Below are 19356 nucleotides of genomic sequence, written 5' to 3'. Positions count from 1 at the left end.
AATCTTGTCTCTGACATCCTTGGACACCTCTTTGGTCTTGGCCATGGTGGAGAGATTGGAATCTGATTGCTTCTGTGGACAGGTCTCTTTTATACAGGCAACAAGCTAAGATTAGGAGCATTCCCTTTAAGAGAATTCTCCTAATCTCAGCTTGTTACCTGTATAGAAAGACTTCTGGGAGCCAGAAATCTTGCCAAATGATAGGGGATTAAAGGCTTATTTCATTCATTAAAAAGCAAATCAATTTATAACTTTTGAAAATCTGTTTTTCTGGATATTCTGCCATCCAGGTAATGCTTTACATTTTCTCAAAGCAAAAGGTGGAGCATAACACTCGCTTCTAAAGGAATACAACAGGTATGGCAAGTGTATAGATGGTTATATTGATCCTGCTTGGACCAATGTAAACCATGTAAAAATGCCACACATGGAATTCATCTTTAAGAGTACAAATGCTGTAAAATGAAAGCCACCCAACTGGTTTCCTTCATCTTAGACTGTGCTCAACTAAAGACTGCTGAAAATCAGATTGGATCAATACACAGACATATATTGAAAATAATAAATTGTAAAAGTCATCAGTGGTAAACATCTCACATTTTAAATTTAGAGAAGTACAAGGAGAAGGAATTGAGAAGAATGCAAATACAAAACCTATTCATAAATTAAACATTTTTAAACTTCTACAACTGGGACAAGGACAATGGGAAATACAAAAATGTGTTGCCACCTTAAACTTTGGACAGAGAAGATAAAGTCTAGTGATTCAGAGGATGAGTGTATTAAAATATTGTTTACAACAACATTTTACTGTCTGCACAAAAGGCCTGACAAAAAAAACAACAACACAAGAGTCTATTGAGTGTGCTCAGTTAGCTGGCTGTATATCTGTTGCAATCTCAGCAGTCCATACAACTATGTAGAGGGAAAATAAAATAAAAATGTAAAAAAAAAATCCTTTTACCCAAAGAATATATGTGAGGGAGACATGAACAATTATTATATAGAAACCCATTATAAATGAACCCTACTTTACTGTATGTAGAGAAGCATGGTGGTAGACAACCTGTACACTAATGCACTATATGGTTAAACATTTGTGGACATCTGACCATCACGTTTATTTAAAATAAAATACTTCTGTGAAGGTTTTTAAAAGAGATTTTGAAGAAAAGGGTCTAAGAATTTGTTCCTATTTAGACAAAAGAACATTTGTGAGGTCAGGTACTGGTGTCAGAGGAGCTGGCTTGCAATTGGCCTTATTCAATCCATTCAATGTGTTCAGTAGTGTTGAGGTCATTGCTCGTTGCAGGCCACCCAAGTTCCTCCACACCAAACTCATGAAACAATGTCTTTATAGAGCTAGCTTTGTACATAGGGCCACACACTAGCAGCAACAGATAAGGACCTTCCCCAAAATGAGTAAAATGTCTTTGAATTTGACATTAACAGTACTCAATAGAAACACCTGAACTCAAATAAAACGGAGTGTACTTTGACAAACACTTGAGATTAAAATGGTCTAATGAGTCTAAATCAAGGAACACTGACACCTTCTTACACTCTAAAGAGACACTGTCAGGACAGATGACAGTCTATTTGCAAAAGGTGTCCCTTATGCCTTGAACACACGGTCGGACTTTTGACCATAAAAAAGTCCGTCGGAAAGAAAGAACAGGTTCTCCAAGGTCATTCGGGCTTCCGTCAAAAAAAAAAAAAAAAAAAAAGTCAGATGGAGGCTACACACGGCCGGACTTTTTTCCTCGGAAAGTGTGGCCGTGTGTATGAGGCATAACCCACTAATAAAAAACTGTCACGGCTTCCTTTTTACGCATTCCTTCGTCACGACCAGCACTAAAATTCCCAGTTCCACTTGTGGTAGACCCTAGGAGTGACGTAATCAATCCCCCTATCATTTGGCAATATTCAGGCCTCATGGTTGGGCCCCATTGATCCAAAACACTGTCAGATGGGGAGGTTCACACCCTTCCCCCTATACAAAAAATGCTAGGTATTGTTGCTGGCTGTGACTAGGAAGAAATAGCAGGGCAGTGCTGGCAAGGCGAGTACCAGACAGAAAGCGATGTAGGCAGGAAGTATGGGGAGGGAAAAGGATTTGAAACCGCCATGTGCTGAACAATGAAGGCAGCAGTTTTGCAGGACTCCAAGAAGCAAAAAGCAGTCTGGAAGGAGACCTAGAGATAACAGCAGGAAGACTTGAAGATGGGAACCTTACCTGTCAATGACACTAAACTTGCACTATAACCCAAGTTAAGCAATTGGTTAATGTATACCTCTTGGATACATTATCCATACATATTTGTTGGGAAGGATAGATGGCTTGTGCATGTGTATGTTTTATGCATTTTTGTTTAATAAAGCAAATTAATATACACTACAGGAGGTTTTTTTTTTTTTTGCTTCCTTGCTTTTAACGAAAAGAACCTTAAAAGAAAGACAAAAAGCAAAAGATATAAAGCATATTTTAGGCAACTTCTTTTTCAACTTGCAAACGAATACATATTGAAAATCACCTGGTGCCTGAAACCTGTCTTTGTACTAAGCTCACACACCAACCTAAAATTAAAATAAGGATTTCAGTGTGGGAACCTGATCTCTACAAGAGGCAGAGGGAACATGGAGATCAGATAGGCTTACAATACAGGAGAGCTAAAAGTGGAAATCACCGGTGCAGCAAGGTTCACCGCTAGTCAACATGTGCGGCCAGGGCAGGAATACAGGGTCAGCCAAATTGTAGGTTTTGTTAGCAGCATAATGCTACAGCAAGGGTGCAAAGTCAAGAAGGTGCTTGAAAGATTTGTTGCCTTGAGGGTACCCTGATCATGTTGGCACCACTGTCACGCCCTGTACATGTGGTCTCAATACCTAAATGTATCTGATTCTATGCTAGGAAACCCCTTTCAAATACTTTTTCATCCTGAGGGTGTTGGTGGTCAAATATCTGCAAACAAACTATACAGCAAAAACACAACAGGTTGACATTAAACTGAACATTCATCTTACAAAGACAGAACATTTGTTACTTAAACACTATACACACACACACGAAGAAAAGAGAACAATGCTCTGGCAATAAAGGAGGGTTAATGAGAGAGTACAAACCTGTTTGTGGGTTGATCAGAATACTGCCAGGAGGAATGCCTGCAGCTTCCAAGGGAAGCAAAAAGAAGCTAGCGCTAGATGGAGCCACTTGCCCACTCATGCCACCATCAAAGGAAAGAGAATTACTAGTGCTGACAGCCGGATAGACGGCAGCTGTGCCATGTGAGGGTTGGTTTATGGCGGTTACTGGAAGAGGCTGCTGGGTGTGGGACAGAGAACCAGTGGATGACCCTACACTACTAGAAGACTCTGAACCTACAGGAAAGGAGCAATGAAAAAAATATATAGGTATTTTTTTTCACCTACAGTTTAAAACATGCACAAAGACATAGAAACGGATCCACTTGACAGTTAGAAGGGCTGCTTAACCCCCTGACAACCAAGGAATGCAAAAATGCGAGAAAGCAAAAAACATGCAGAGTGTTAAAAGAGCACCCATCACCTGCAGAGCCTGATGGCAGCCATTTTGCCTATAAGGCTTTACGTGCGTACCAAAGTTTTGTGATGCCAAGTTATGTCAAGTTATGTCTAACATTCAGAGTTTAGAAATGATGCAGTTAGGTGGCACCAATCAATAAAAAATGGTCCTGTTGTGCTTCTTGCCAGCTGCATTCCAATACACCCTGAATAGTTTTGAATGCATAAACTTTATTTGGAAAAGGGACTTCCATCCCATCTCTTCAAGACCCTTCTATGCAGTAATATGGAATGTTATCCCACACACCTGCAAGTTACAGGTTTTCCACAAGACTTATCTGTAGTTCCAATTCTCATCTGTTAATGAAATCTGGTACTGTACTGCAACTTTAAAACCCAATCCAAGGTTGGGCAGATTCCTAAATCACCACTTTTTTGTAAAAAAAAAAATTATCTACTTACCTTCAGGACAGTCACTTGATGTCCTTCTGTGGTAGTGGTTGATGGGCCTCACTGATGCAGAGAATGGCGCTGTAAAATGACAAAGGCACTGGAGGATGACACTCACAGGGGGAGTGTGCCAACGGCACTGGAGAAGGACACACTCACAGGGTAAGTGTGTCAATGTTCAAGTAGGCTGCGTTTACTGTCAAATAAGGGCAAAAGCTCACAGTTCACTTTCAGCTTCACTTCTGCATTAAAGAAGCCGGTTTACTATACAAGCAGAAACTGTTCCTTTAGCAAAATTCAAATGTACCTGACTTTAGATCGAAGCCGTGTTTATGTGAATCAACCAATCATTTGCAAGCTAAAGGATGTTAATTAAAAATTCAACAAATGATCACGTGAACATTGCCTTCATTTTAAGAGTAAAGGAATGTAAAGTTCCATATCTGTCAGGAAACTAGCATTTTCAGTAGGAAAGTCAGCCACACAGCTGACGTCAAACATGTGACGAAACGCATTGGGTGGTGCCTAATGCAATGACACTATGGACAGCGGCTAGCAGCAGGAAGCAATGCATTGTGGATGTTACCATTGCTGCCAGTCTGATATATGAAATGCAAATCTATTTCCCCATTTTAATCAAACTGTATTTAAAAAGATTAAAGCAAATTAAATTGGGACTTTAAATGAAACAGTGGGCTAATGGGGATAAAAAAAAATGATAGACCATTGATTGTTACATACATGTATTCAGGGAGTAAAAGGTGTATGGTAAAAACAACATGTAGCTTGTACAAAAGTACATAACATAACCAACATTTCATCTATAATACAATAGTTGATGTGAAAATACATGGCAATAAATAGTAGAAATCAATCAATGAGAGCTTATATAACTATCAATGGTCCATCTAATTTTTTATCCCCATTAGCCCACTGTTTCATTTAAAGTCCCAATTTCCTTTGCTTTATTCTTTGAATACGGGATGGAGACACATTACAGATGTAATCTCATTTAAAGTCCCAAAACGCCTATCGGCGTCCCCCCTTCTTTTTCCATGAGTGTTTAAAGATTACATGTATCTGACATGTGTGAGTGAAGCCGGAGGTATTAGCATCACCTACCACAGGCATATTTTGGGTTTACCCCGAAGCACGGTTGGCTTCTCATTTGTCTGAGAGCCATTGGGTTCCGGTAAATATCTAACCTTACTCCCATCTCTGTTGGACTTCTGGAGCTTTTAAACACCTCCTGCACACATGTGGACATTTTGAACACTGAATGTCGCCAGATTCACAGAATTTTGGTCATCTGTTATTTTATGCGCATGTTGTCCTTAATATATGGTTTCATGTATTTTTGTATAATAGCGCTGCACATTGTATATTTTATGTCTGCGGAAGGTCAGTATCAACACCATCCCAGATGCTCTAGTCAATGCTGTACAGGCTTTTACTTACAACAAAGTGCAATGCTGTAGCATCACCCATAACAGCGGATCAAAAAGCACTCCAGTAAATTGGCTCATCTGTGACTGATCATTTTTTTTTTTTTACAGTAATTTACTAGCTCTGACAAAAAAATAAATTTCAGTTTTGGGAGACCATCAGGGAGATGGTCAACAAATTTATTATTGCCCTTAGAGATTTTCCTGCAATGGTTTATTTCTCTGCTACATCTCTCAAAAGCCATAAGTTTTTTTTTAAATATACTACTTTCTTACAGCTGGACTTCTTTTATTATTCTATGGTATAGAGATCTTTTTCTTGGGAGAGCGAGACCATGTGAATATTCTGGTTGGGATCCCTTCACCACTGTACTTTCAGAGATTTAAAAAATTTGTTGATTAAAAGCAGTACTTGGCAGCAACCGTGCAGAAGGCAAAATAATACATCTGAGTGGAAACTTTCATCGGGTTAAACCAAATATGTCATTTTATAAGCTACAGAGGAGGAGTAAAAAATGGAGGCCATCACAGGGTGCAGGCAGATGGATAACCTTAAAAAACGGAGAAAGCAGCACTGTAGAAGCAGGCGCAACATGCAACATTAAGCACAGTCACAGCAATGCAAGCCAAAAGGAAAAAACTGCAAAACAAGCCACACATTGCTGAACCAATGCAACAACCCTGCAGACCTGGAGGATTATGCCAAGTACAGATCTTGACGAGAACTGAGGGCATTTACTGCTTATCTGCACCTAGGTAAACCCTAGGTACAATGACATAGGTGGCAAACAGGGACTGTAAAAATAGACCAAATATGAATCTCCGCATCTAAAAATGACAGAGACCCATCTTCTCATGCATACCATCATGCAGCTCCAATAGGCACCAACACGATGTTAGTTGTTTGCAGGTGTTTGATATGATAGAAGTTGGAGAAAAAAAAAACGAATTCTAGGATAGATATGCAAAAGCCTTTCATACACGAAAACAGGTAAAGGAATGATAAGACAATAGTAACAAATTCCTATGGGAGAATAGTATCACAAATGACCCATTATATTCACCAAGCCTCAGTACTAAAGGATACAGAGATCACAAAATAAAAATGGTCAAAAGGGCTATAATCAATGTCCAAAGCGCAGTAACTCATGGTAAATACTCTTTCAACTTGAGTAAAACAGTATCCTATTGATCCCTATCAATTTCTGTACTTTGCACTGCTAAACAAGTAAAAGATGTAAGAGGTCTTTTTTTCTTTATTTAATCATAGTTACCTAGGTGGATGCAGCATCGCTCCGATGCTGCATCTTTCTCCCGGGGCCTCCAAGACTGAGAACCGAGCAATCCAACATAGCCAATCGCTCGGTTCTCTCAGCTCTCTGCCCCCCCCCCCATCGCTAACTGGAGCACTGGGCTGTGGAGGGAGCGGCCGGCTCAGCTTCTCAGCGACTCGCTGAGAGACTGAGCCAGGTGGCAGTCCAGGCATGTGGGCGGATCCATACTCCATTGTCACCATCTTGCCAGAGCCTGGACCGGCTCCGACATCAGCAAACTTCAGTCTGCTGTAGGCTGAACATGGGTCAAAGAACTGCAGAACAGACTGCACTCCTGTGATCCACAGGAGAAGTACAGTCAAATGAGCTTTGGCTGTACGTCTTCTTTAAGCACAGTGGTGTTACTGCCCCAAATACTGTAGTCAGGACTGAAGTGAATACCATCAACAGAACACCAATGAACTCAAGGTCAACAATTTATTAATCTAACCAATTCTTAGATTTAAAGTGCCCAGACAATGGATATTAAAGTATTTACATATGCTTACTGAGCAGTAAAAGCTTTAAAACAAGCATCACTGACCTTTAGAACTGCAGGCACTGTGGAGTAATTTATAACCAAACATCACAACAGAGACTATCCTCACACAGGCGCATTAAGGGCATACAACAAATTAGAATAGCTGTGCAGCGTTATATGACGGTACTCACGTACACAAGCATTTAACAGAGGAGAATACCCTTGTAGTGCCCCCTTACCTACTGCAAAGGGTTAAATTCTTATTAAGTCTAGACGTAGAGGAATAAGTGCTCTGGCACTCTCCTCTTCTCTCAGACAATCCATGTTGTGGGTGGCCATCACCATCCTTATGTACAATGCATGACTATTGGTCCTGAATTGTATATGACGATGTTAGAGTGCAAACACCGGCTAGAGCACCTTAGCCTAGAGGCTTTGTGGTATGTGGACTGGACACATGGTGTGAAAGAAGCCTTCCAGGACAAGAAATAAAGTATTATACCATATGATTCCATATCTAGGCTTAAAGGCCTAGTCTACCTTTCTGGCATAATTTCATGTTACACCCATATTTATGGTTTATTATAAAGTACAATGCCATTCCACGGCACAACTCTTCAAATCAACCCCCCTTGAAAAGGACTTTATATTAAGGCATCAAAGAGGATGAGATGAATGCTTGAGATCGTCCTCATTTGACCAGTAGGACTCCTAAGGCTATTCACTTTCCCTACACCTGGCCAGTATGGTTCCTAAAAAGGGAAAGATGTGGACATCCTGTGTAATCAAGCTCAACTCTGAGCCTGGGACACAATTTAGCTTATGTGACCTCTGATACAAGATTCTTTCCACAAAGATCATGCCTGCGATTCACCGGGAACCCAAGGGTGGGTTCAATTACTGGACTAGAGGCCCAGATGTGTGAAAGATCTCAGCGACAATGAATGCGAGTTAGACTAAAGAAGACGCAATTCATCCCCCTGTCCCACCAAATGGAAAATACATTACACTGAACACTTAAGTCCATGATAATATTAATGAGGATCTCCTAGAAAGAAAACTACAGTACTAGTTATGCTGGAGACAGTTCAGCGATTAAAATCCGTCAGCTCATTACATTTCACTGCAGAGCTTAGCCTTGTCTGAAATCTCAGCCCTCATCTGACTTCAGCTGCACAGAGAACTAGTCTTGATAGATCCCTACTTGGCTCTTGCGGTCACCCTGTCAGAACACAATAGCTCAGTGGGGGAAATGACTGTACCAACATCAGATTGTTCGTACAGGATCTCCTCCCAAGCTCAACAGTTTTTTTTTTCCCCCCATTAAGCCTGCTGGGTTGAACAAAGGAAAACAGATATGTGTATTAGGCTTAATGCCTAGTACATATGGGCCGAATGTCGGGAGACATCAGCCGGTTTAATAAAAACTGTTAGGCATTCGCCCTGTGTGTATGTCTGAAAAACCAGCAGCTGACCGCCGATCAACTGGAGGGTTGTGATGGGGTGTGGGGCCTTCCACTTGTCAGAACGCAACAGATCAGCAGGGGAGATCGCTGCACTAACATTAGAGCGGTTGTTTTTTCCCTTCAACCCAAGTTGAAGGAAAAAACTAAAAAACTACTAGTTACTGTTAGGGGTGAGACTTTACAAAGCTGTAGCTCTCCCCAGGACAATGATAACTTGCTGAGCCGTGGTAGCGGAGGGTTGCAAGTTTTAAATCACCTTACAGCATCCTTTTGTAATCAAGTGAAAAGACTAAAAAGGACTCAATTTCTGAGGAAACATTTGAAATCAAAATGACCCTTTCTGTATTTTTTTTAAAGTGCAGGACAAAGTTAACAGTTTCTCCCTAGAGCCTGTTTCCTCTGCTGTACACTACATGTGTTCTCCTGCAGCCCCTTTCAGTTGCCAAAGCTCCTGAAAATATCTGTTACTTCCAGGTATAGGGCAGAATATAACCTTCACTGGTTCCTCCCGCTAGGGCCTTGGCAGCCAAACACCCTTAGTCACGTGTAAAGTTCTACCAAGTGAAATCAGTTTAAGATAAGGAACTTATAAAAACACCCCCTCGATTTTTCCATACAGATTAATCAGATATGTTTGGTGTACCACTCTGGATCGACAAAAACTGAACCCCTAAATCCTCTGCAAAACCTCTCAAAGGACAACGTGACCAGTCGAAAAATATAGCTCCAAAATGAGTGTCTAAGAATCTAAAAGGGCTTTGATAAAATCTATAAAAAATATACACAAAATAACCTAATAATCTATTAAAAATATGTTGAAGACACTGGCAGGGAGCTTGTTGGAGTTTTACTATGACTTCACCTTGGGAGAATCTAATTTTCTTTACAAATGATAATCATGCCATTTGTTTTATTAAATTACTTTGGCACAAGCAATCAATCTATCCTGCCATAAAACAATACCATAATTCTATTTTCTTGCAATCCCAATAAAAACAGATGCAACTAAATCCTAAAAGGGGTATTCCAATTTAGGCTTTTAGGTGGACTTCTGATGGTGCTGCAATGGAGCATAAAAAATAAATAAATAAAATAAAATAAAAAAAGGGTCCACTTTCTACTTCAAGTAGAGAACCCCTTGACAGATCAACCAATCATTCAATCCACAAAAGCAAAAAGGGGACGAGGATCATTAAAAGGCCTTTGCACAGAATGTGATTTTGCAAGTGTATAATGTAATAATATAATTGCAATGTTGTGAGAATAAAATGGTATCATGGGGGGGGGGGGAATGGTGCCAAGCAAGCCCTTGCAACGTATAGCTCCTTTTAATCCTAAAGAGCCCGCCACAAAACCACAAATAAAAAAAAGGCATGTTCAAGGCAAGCGCACACAAAAAATAAACTCAAAAGCATACACCATAAAATATAAACAAAAAAGCCATGGCAGCCGATTGCCTTTGCACACACCGCTGATACCTGTTTTGGAAAGCCTGCCTGTGCTTTTGCTGCTTCCAGAGCTATCCCCTCGTGTCAAAACCGAAATCCCACTGAAGCTGCTAGCTTTGGTGACAGCGGGCTTCAGGTTTCTGATGGAGCTGTCAGAGTCGGTACTGCTCCACGGCCGCGGCTCATTGTACTTCAGATCATTCTCAGTACTGCTGTAGAGGCTGTTTCCTGATCTACCTGAAGCGTCTTTATTGATCCTGAAATTTACACAACTGGACTGTAAAGATATATGGAAAAAAGAGATCGCAAGGAACAAGAAAGCGCAACACACAGGCAGACGACGAGGACGTTAAATGAGCCAATACCTAAATATCTGGCGTCTCTGCTGGGTAATATTAGACTCTTCCTCTTGGATTCTGTTGGGCGTTTCAACAAAACAATTAATAGTTGGCAAGCAAATGTGCAGGAGAGTCATAATAGTAATAATGTGTACACACACACACACACACAATGCCACTTACCTCTTATCGGTGAGGTAATTCTCCTGAGAACATAATGACTGATGGAAGAGTTTAAAGAAAGGAAAAATTACTCAAGATGTAATTGACTGCTGCACACTAGGAAGGGTAAACAATTAATTTAGATCAATTTAAATGAATAATTTAATAGGGGCTGAGAAATATAGTCAACAATTTAGATTATTTCTAAATACAAAAAAACCTCAGCATACGAGAGATAGAACTAAACAACTATGAAAAACAAAGCAATCTTACTACAAAAGGTCTCCCACAGGTACCTACTATTGTGAAAGGTTTCAAAGCTTTAATTTACTATTGGGAAAAAAAAGCAATTTAAAAATGTATATGAACTCAGATGGTGTTCCTGGGTTTTTAACAAGGCTGCCCATGAAAGCGTTAGGCGGCTTTCACACTAAAGCACTTTTAAAATATACTATGCATGCTTTAAATGCGTTGCATTACAGCTCATCTGTGAGAATGTCTGGTTGTTAAGGATGCCATCATGTGCCAGCCCCTTAACAACCGGCTATTCATTGGTTGTTAAGGAGCAGACAGGTGGCTGTTAAGGAGCCAAAACCCTTTGGTGTCCTTAACCAGTGAGAAGGCCTCCCCATCAGTGCACAGCAGGAGCAATGCTATCACTGGAGGGGAGGAGGAGATGTAGAGCTGTGGGCAGGTCAGCCTTAAGCAACAGTCGTGAGGGGGCTTATTAGGGCAACACCCCATTATATTGTGAATCTAGCCGAGAAACTGCTCACTGGGCTACAGTTTTAAAAACAAAGTAACTTCCAGAGAGGAGGGATATTTGAAGCCTGCACCCTTACCACAGTTGCCATGTTAGGCTGGATTCACACCTATGCATTTTTTGTGCTTTTTGCAGATTTGCACTACAGTCCATTTAACATGGTTTCCTATGGAACACGTTCTATAGTGCAAATCTGCAAAATGCAAAAAGTACTTAAACTGCATAGGTGTGAATCCAGCCTTAAGGAAGACTGATTTAAGAATCAAGTGTATATCTCTCCCAAATATCCGTCCTTCCCCCTGATGGGGTGCTGCTAGGTGTAAGCTTGGACTCTGACCTCTTCTTCGGCCCCACATTGAATCCCTGTCCAAACCTTGTTGTCTTAACCCCTTACATTTCCAGAATAAGCCCCTTGACACCAAGCTAGTAATTCACTTCCTTGTTTTCTTTATCTTTACATGTAAAGCCTGAACTTGTCCCCCCCCCCCCCCCCCCTCATCTTGGATGGAGGTTTGAATGGTTAAAACCCGTCGGGTTATTTTTGGAATCTGTAAATCTTTAGAAATCCCCCATTTACTTCCTGTCCTGTATGCAGTTGTCATCTTGTTCTGATGACAACTCAACGATAGTTTTTTTTTTTCTTACTTCAGTCAGCTAGTACATATTTTTTAGCCTTGCACAGCCAAAGCATCTTTTCACTTGAATTAGACTTAAACCTTATACAAAAGCCCCAATCAACTTATTCTCAATGTTAAATATTAAAATTACAGAAAATGTTCTGCCTACTTCCTGTGCAAATATTCTCTCACGGGCTCGCTGGTATTCTTCCTCCCGTTCTTCGATGGATTTGCTTCTTCTGTCCTCTTTTAATCTCATCCTCATCTGTACAAAAATGGTAAATTAGACAATTCAAACAACTAATCTAATCTTTAAGCAAGTGGCAGCACAAATATTTAAATCCCGACCTGATTATCATCTTTGTCTAAACTGGAGTTATCCCTCTTGAGAATGTAGCGCTTCTGGAAATCTACGCTTTTTTCATCCTTGATATGTTCCTCGAATTTCTGATCAGGGCTGAAAGACAAAAAGAAATAACCGAGACTGTACTATATCCCGCCATATGCATGGGAACATAAAACTACTGGAGAGGTCAGTAAAGACAAGTATCTGCCCTACAATGAGTTTTGTAGTACTGGATGAATAGGAATTTAAGTGTTACTAAACCCAGGAACCTGCATTCACTATATCTATTCTCCCACAGTACACATAAAGGAAATTTTAGTAAATATAAAACTACTCAATACCTTTTCTCAGCAGTGTGACTGTTGCAGGTTTAGTAACACTTTAAGGTTGAGTTGTTTGGTTGTGCACCCTATTGGGGATTTATCAGTGTGCAGGGATCATGCCAAGGTACTAGGCTGCTGATCTCCTGATATAATTGTGGGGATGCCGTTGGTGTGTGGTAAGGAGTGCCTAGTATATTGTAGTCGCACTGTAAAAACATCAATATCTCACCAATGGCTTTACGGAGTGACTACAATGACCGTTAACCATATATGTCAGCCCTGAAGGAGGAGACCAAATTCCTTGAAACACATTGGCTGTATACCACTTTCCTACGGAAAGACCTTAAACAAATCACAGCTTCATGACCATCGGTACCAAGCACACATTTTCCCTCTGCATACTCTATCCCCCTTCAGTCCATCATGAATGCTGCAGCCAGACTCATCCACCTTACCAATTGCCCTGTCTGCTACTCCTCTGTCAATCCCTCCACTGGCTTCCACTCACCCAACTAATAAAACTCAAAATACGAACAACCACCTACAAAGCCATCCACAACTCTGCCCCCAGCTACATCACTGACCTAGTCTCTAAATACCAACCTAATCGTTGTCTTCTCATCAAGACCTCCTGCTCTCTAGCTCTTTCATTACCTGCTCCCATGCTAGTCTTCAGGACTTTTCCAGAACCTCTCCAAGTCTATGGAACTCCTTACCCAAATCTGTCTGTCTATCTCCTTCTCCATTAGCTTTTAGAGGATCCCTGAAAACGCTTCTCTTCAGAGAAGTCTACCCTAACCACTGTATTTTCATTTTCTCCATCTGATCATCCCCCACAGCTACTACCCTTTGTTCCACTTGACCCTCCCTTCAAGATTGTAAGCTCTAACGAGCAGGGCCCTCTGATCCCTCCTGTATTGAATTGTATTGTAACTGCACCATCTTCCCTGGTGTTGTAAAGTGCTGCGCAAACTGTTGGCTCTATATAAATCCTGTATAATCATATAAATATAAACTGTACAGTGCATCAGTTGTGAGAGAATGTATGCTATGATATATAGGCGCCCGTGCAGAAACAAACACTCCTCATGCAGGCTGTGTCCATCCATAGATGCACACAGCGTGGCTTAGCCACGCACCTCTCTAACAGGATTTGACTGACAGCAACGGGAGCCTATAGCTCCTGCTTTTCTCAGTGTATACTGTGAATCCAGGAAAAGTGATCAGCGCTGCTGCAGCCAGGGACAGCACTGAATCATGAGGGGAGACCGGTAAGTGTTAAAGGAAGGGGGGAACAGAAAAGGCAAGGGGACATTTTTTACCTTAATGCAATTACTCTTTGAGGCGACAGCTTACAGCGTCATTGGCTGTTAAATGGGTAGTAGACCTCACCACTACCGAGTTACTACAGTTAAGGAATAAGGGGCAGAAGCCTGCCAAGCTGAACTAACCATTTGCAAGCCCTTAGTTCAATAATAAAGCACGTTAGAAATTAAATGCAAACCTCACTCATCACCTACACTGAACCTCTGTCTTTACAATAAAGCCCTCTTGTGATTGGCTGACCATGCCAAGCTGGCACACTCTTTTATGACTCACATTCTTGTATTGCTTGTTTTATTCACAATGACAGATTTTCCACTCTGATCGACGTTATGATCAAGGCCAAAATACGCAGCGACTCTGTGCAGAAGCATCCTGTGATACGAGGTCATCGGCGGGAACTTCTTACGTTGCATTCTGAAACGGAAAACAATGCTACGTGTAGAAACAAAAATTGTACTTATTTCCATTTAAAGCAAAACATAACACAGGTGTGAAGTCAACTAGAGAAACCAACCTAAAACATTTTAGGAATCCGAGTTTCCTTTTGGTTGCTTTGCGTTATAGTGCTCTGTGCATAGAGCATCCTATAAAAAGTACAAAGAACAAGAACTATATATAAAAATGCATATTAAAAAACAAACTTACTCATTGGTTGCGATGAAATCTAATATATCCTGTTCCAATTTCAGCAGCATCATTCTATCCCTAGAAAAAAAAAAAAAAAAAAATTGTAGCGAGTACATTTTAGAATACATTAAAGCTGAACGCCAGACAAAGATTTGTATGCATATACAGTGCATTCATAAAGTATTCAGACCCCCTTCTCCTTTTTCAAGGTCATGTTGCAGCCCGATACTACAGTGATTTAAAATTCATTTTTTTCTCAATCTACACTCAGTACCCCATTATGACAAAGTGAAAACCGAATTTTAGAAAGGTCTGAATTTATGAAAAAAGGGAAATATATTGGCATAAAGTATTTAGACCCTTTGCAACAACACAAATTTAGCTCAGGAGTCTCCCATTTCTCTTGATCGTTGACAAGATGTTTCCACCTGTGGTTAAATTGATTGGACATGATTTGGAAAGGCACACAACTCTATACAAGGCCTCACAGTTGACAAGTTATACTGTATCAGGGCAAAAACCATAAGGTCTAAAAAAGGAACTGCCTGCAGAGCTCAGAGACAGGATTATTGTAAGGCACAGATCTGGGGAAGGCTATAAAAAGGTCAGCTGACCCAAAGGTCCCCAAGAGCATAGTGGCCTCCATAATTCTCAAATGAGATGTTTGGCACAGCCAGGACTCTTCCAAGAGCTGTGCACTGGAAGAAATACACAAAGCACACCAAGATTCAAGAATATACATGACGAATGTATTTAGACTATTTACTGATCCCGGAGTTCAGCTTTAAATACATTATGCCAGTCTCCCGGAGTTCAGCTTTAAATACATTATGCCAGTCTACCATCTTTAACCCCTTCCCACCCAATAGCTGAAAGATGGCTACAGCACAGGCCTCAATTGCCAGGAGGGCATCCATGTACATCCTCTCGCGTTCGAGCGGCCTGTGCACCACCTGCGGGGTATGTGGCACGCTCTGATCAGCAAGTCAAGGAAACTTGGCTGATCACAGATCGCAGCAAGATTCCGATTCTGACCCCCTACCACGTGATCAGCTGTCAGCCAATGACAGCTGATTACGTGATGTAAACAGAGCCAGTAATTGGCTACTTTTTCTCCTCACACTGGCAGCTTGAGGGAAAAGAAAAACCCTGATCACCAGCTACTGTCAGGACACCTGATCTGTGCCCAACAGTAGTCCCCATCAGTAATGCCTATCAGTGTCCATCATTGCCCCCTAGTGCCACCCATCAATGAAGGAGAACAAAATTACCCGTTTGCAGAATTTTATAACAAACTATAAAACTTTTTTTTTTTTTTTTTAATTACTGTCTTTTTCCGTTTTTTTTTGCAAAAAACACAAACCCCAGTAGTGAATACCACCAAAAGAAAGCTCCATTTGTGTGAAAAAAATGTAAATGTAATTTGGGTGCAGTGTTGCATGACTGCGCAATTGTCATTCAAAGTGCGACATCGCTGAAAGCTGAAAATTAGCCTGGGCAGAAAGGGGGTTCAAGTGGTTAAAGCAGAACTGCACCCAAAAGTAACCCAATAAAAATGAAAAGCTAAAACATAATCGGCTTTTGCTGTAATATACTCATTATATGAGTTTGTTTTTTATACTGATGTCAGTCCATTGGTCAGCAAATTCAACCCACTTTGTATGATCCCAGGTCACCCTGGACCCTGCTTAGCCCAGCAATTTTTTTTAGCTTTTTGGTTGGAGATCCACTTCAAAGTTCCAGCATTGGCTGGAGTTTCATTTTAAGGGAATGCAGTTGACCAAACCAAACGTTTGTTACTTTGATTTTGTTTAATGATTTAATAAAATACAAAAGGGGAAAAAGGAAAAAAAAAACCACTGCATATTTGCTGCAGAAGCCATCCCCATGTTCCGCTTGCCTTCTCACTTGCTAATTCAATCCTAATCACCATTTAGATTAATATTAATTAGTTTGGTTAATGGCAGAGCAAGAACATCAATTATGAAAATCGTTCAGAGAGGCCGCTTCCTGCACGGATGAAATGCCCCCAGCCTCTGTGTTACATCCAACGGCTCATGGAGGGGGGGACTACGGGGACGCCATCTGTGTCCGCTGATATATTTGTATGTTAAACGTGATAGTTAATGTCAGGGCAAAATAAAAAAACATATGCAGTGTGTCTGCAATACAGGCATATTTTCCCACCCCCCCCCTCTTTAAAAGCCCCTACGAGTATAGGAAATAAGCTGTTGAGCTCATCTTCCAAGCGATTTTGTGGGCTGACTACACAGCATTTTCGTGGACCAAGTGGTGTCTTGCCAAAATACCGTATTTATCGGTGTATATCGCGCACTATTTTTCCCTTAAAATAAGGGGGAAATCGTGGGTGTGCGATATACGCCGATAGCCGCTTCCCGCGCTCAGTTTGAAATCCTGCGCCGACATATACCGAGTGCAGTACACTCGGGTACATTCGGCCAGGCTCGGCTTCGCTCGTGCTCACGCATAAACATCATAGAGCGTGAGCGACGCTGAGCCTTGCCGAATGTACCCGAGTGTACTGCACTCGGTATATGTCGGCGGAGGCGTTCGAACTGAGCGCAGGAAGCAGGGACTCGACTTGAGGCGCGCGCTGGAGAAGCCGGGAGGACACCATCGAGGCCGCAGACGGACGCCGGACCGGACGATGGACGCTGGGAAGACACCAAAACTGTAAGTAATGAAATCATAACATTTTTTTTTACAGGAATTTCGGGGACAACTTTAGGGGTGCGCGTTATACGCGGGAGCGCGTTATACCGCGATAAATACGGTAATTATTTTCTCTGTAGCCAGATATTCAATGACCTGTATATGCATTGGTCAAAGTATCATACCCATGTCTTGATGTCAATTCGTTTTCTCCAGCCATGTGCTTTTATGTACTGTAATGTCATTTCTTTTCTTTTTTTTTTTAAAGGACAAAGCATGTGAAAATGTGCATGTATTGGAGAGATGTACTAAAAAGTTTTATTTATTTTTAATTTGCCCAGACAGACTTTAAAATCTCCAGTCCAGCAGTTTAGGACTGTAAAGAAAGGATGGCAATACCAGAGGCTAATGTCTGACTGAGTATAGCAGGTGGCAAACTGTAGTACCAACACAGGATTAAGAAAACACGCCTGTCAGAAATGTTTTAAATAGCTTGAACAGCATTACTATCTGCCTTGTCGCGCTCTCTCTATAAAGTTTTATTGTCGCGAATTAGGCCAAATCTTTTTCTAATGGGCAAAAATTACATCCATTCTAAAGACTCAGCAAGCAACAAAGACCTAAGAAAAACCCAAATGGGTGATAATGACCAGATTCAGTCAGGTGAAAGGATATTACATACGATTGGTCTACAAATTCCTCTATCCAGGCAAAAGGAAGTTGTCTGTGACTGGTCTTCTATCTCCTCTATCCAGGTGAAAGGCTAGATGGACTGGTCTCCAATCTCCTCCATCCAGGTGAAAGGATAGATGGACTGGTCTCCCATATCCTCCATCCAGGTGAAAGGATAGATGGACTGGTCTCCAATCACCTCCATCCAGGTGAAAGGATAGATGACTGGTCTCCAATCTCCTCCATCCAGGGGAAAGGATAAAGGATTTTTCTTCAATATTCTCTATCTAGGTGAAAGGATATTTGTCCATGACTGGTCTCCAATCTCCTCTTTCTAGAGCTTCAATCTGCTCCTATTAGACTTCTGTGATTGCACAACTGCAACATTGTTCATGATCAAACACAGATGACTATACTCCATAACAAAAAGTGACCGACTGTGGAAGCCTTCAAAAGAGCCAAGGACTAGATTTTTAGTTGCTATGGCTAAAGATTACGCCAAAATCTGCGTAGTTTGGGCTTAAAGCCATCTCACTTTAATTGTTTGCCACAGTTTCCTTGCTTTTGTTTTATTCTACAACAGAAGCAGGTCTAATTGAAGCAGAACTTTAATTAGCTTTGCTTTAATTAGACCTGCATATATCCCATATAAATATCCATTAAGAAATCATTAAACTGCATTTTTTTTTTGAAGCAACTAATATGATTACCCCAATTATATCTTTAGGTTATCTTCCCATAATCCCCTAAAAAGCAAAAAAGCTGACTCAGGGGCTTATCGGGCTTTACCGACTTACAAAATCCTGACAGTCCAATATGTTCTCTGGTACAGATAGGGGAAGGAGGAGATGTTTAAGAGTGGCATACAGAGAGGGAAAGCTGAAGAACAAGCCAAAGGTACTGCAAAAAAACACACACACAGTGCTTTACCACCATACAAACTATTGAATACTAAAAAACAAATTTCAAACTCAAACATAAGTAACAGGCGTACAACATAGTGACTTCAGCCATAGGCAAGGTCATCTAGGCATGCAGCACACAGTTGGAAGTTGACCATGATTCTGGGGGTCATGCAACCTTCTTCAGAGCTAAACTAAACACAAGCAATGCTACAGCTTAAATAGTCTTGCATCAAAAAAAAGGACCCTCGTCCCTCAATGAGCATATGGGCAGAGCGAAAATATACCAAGCAAAAAAGTGTCCCCTGGTACCCTCAGTGTAAACCACTGCGCAGGAGCCACTGCACAGGATACACAGCCTATATAATAAACAAAGTTTAGAGCCATTATCTATATGTACATATGACAGATGTTAATCATGAACTGTCTTTACAATCACTGGTTTCGGCTCATGCAGTCCAAGT

General features: G+C 41.0%; 1 protein-coding gene across 11 annotated transcripts in view; it reads right to left on the bottom strand.

Moving 5' to 3' along the window:
* R3HDM1 (R3H domain containing 1) overlaps window positions 1-19356 on the bottom strand; it is a 237368-nt gene that overhangs the window by 81227 nt on the left and 136785 nt on the right. For 5 of the 11 annotated variants that reach the window (XM_040358102.1, XM_040358101.1, XM_040358104.1 and 2 more), the window contains 8 exons: window positions 14664-14723; window positions 14292-14432; window positions 12372-12480; window positions 12193-12288; window positions 10665-10702; window positions 10509-10559; window positions 10165-10400; window positions 3124-3378 (listed from right to left, as the gene is read on the bottom strand). In XM_040358102.1, coding sequence (XP_040214036.1) covers window positions 3124-3378; window positions 10165-10400; window positions 10509-10559; window positions 10665-10702; window positions 12193-12288; window positions 12372-12480; window positions 14292-14432; window positions 14664-14723 — 986 coding nt within the window. The remainder of the gene's footprint in view (window positions 1-3123; window positions 3379-10164; window positions 10401-10508; window positions 10560-10664; window positions 10703-12192; window positions 12289-12371; window positions 12481-14291; window positions 14433-14663; window positions 14724-19356) is intronic. The other 6 variants (XM_040358103.1, XM_040358105.1, XM_040358112.1 and 3 more) reach the window with 3 other exon arrangements.

This window comes from Rana temporaria, chromosome 6 (genome assembly GCF_905171775.1).
Source record: "Rana temporaria chromosome 6, aRanTem1.1, whole genome shotgun sequence".
NCBI lineage: Eukaryota > Metazoa > Chordata > Amphibia > Anura > Ranidae > Rana > Rana temporaria.
Note: the sequence above shows the minus strand (reverse complement) of the source record. Positions and strands in the feature narration are given on the sequence as shown.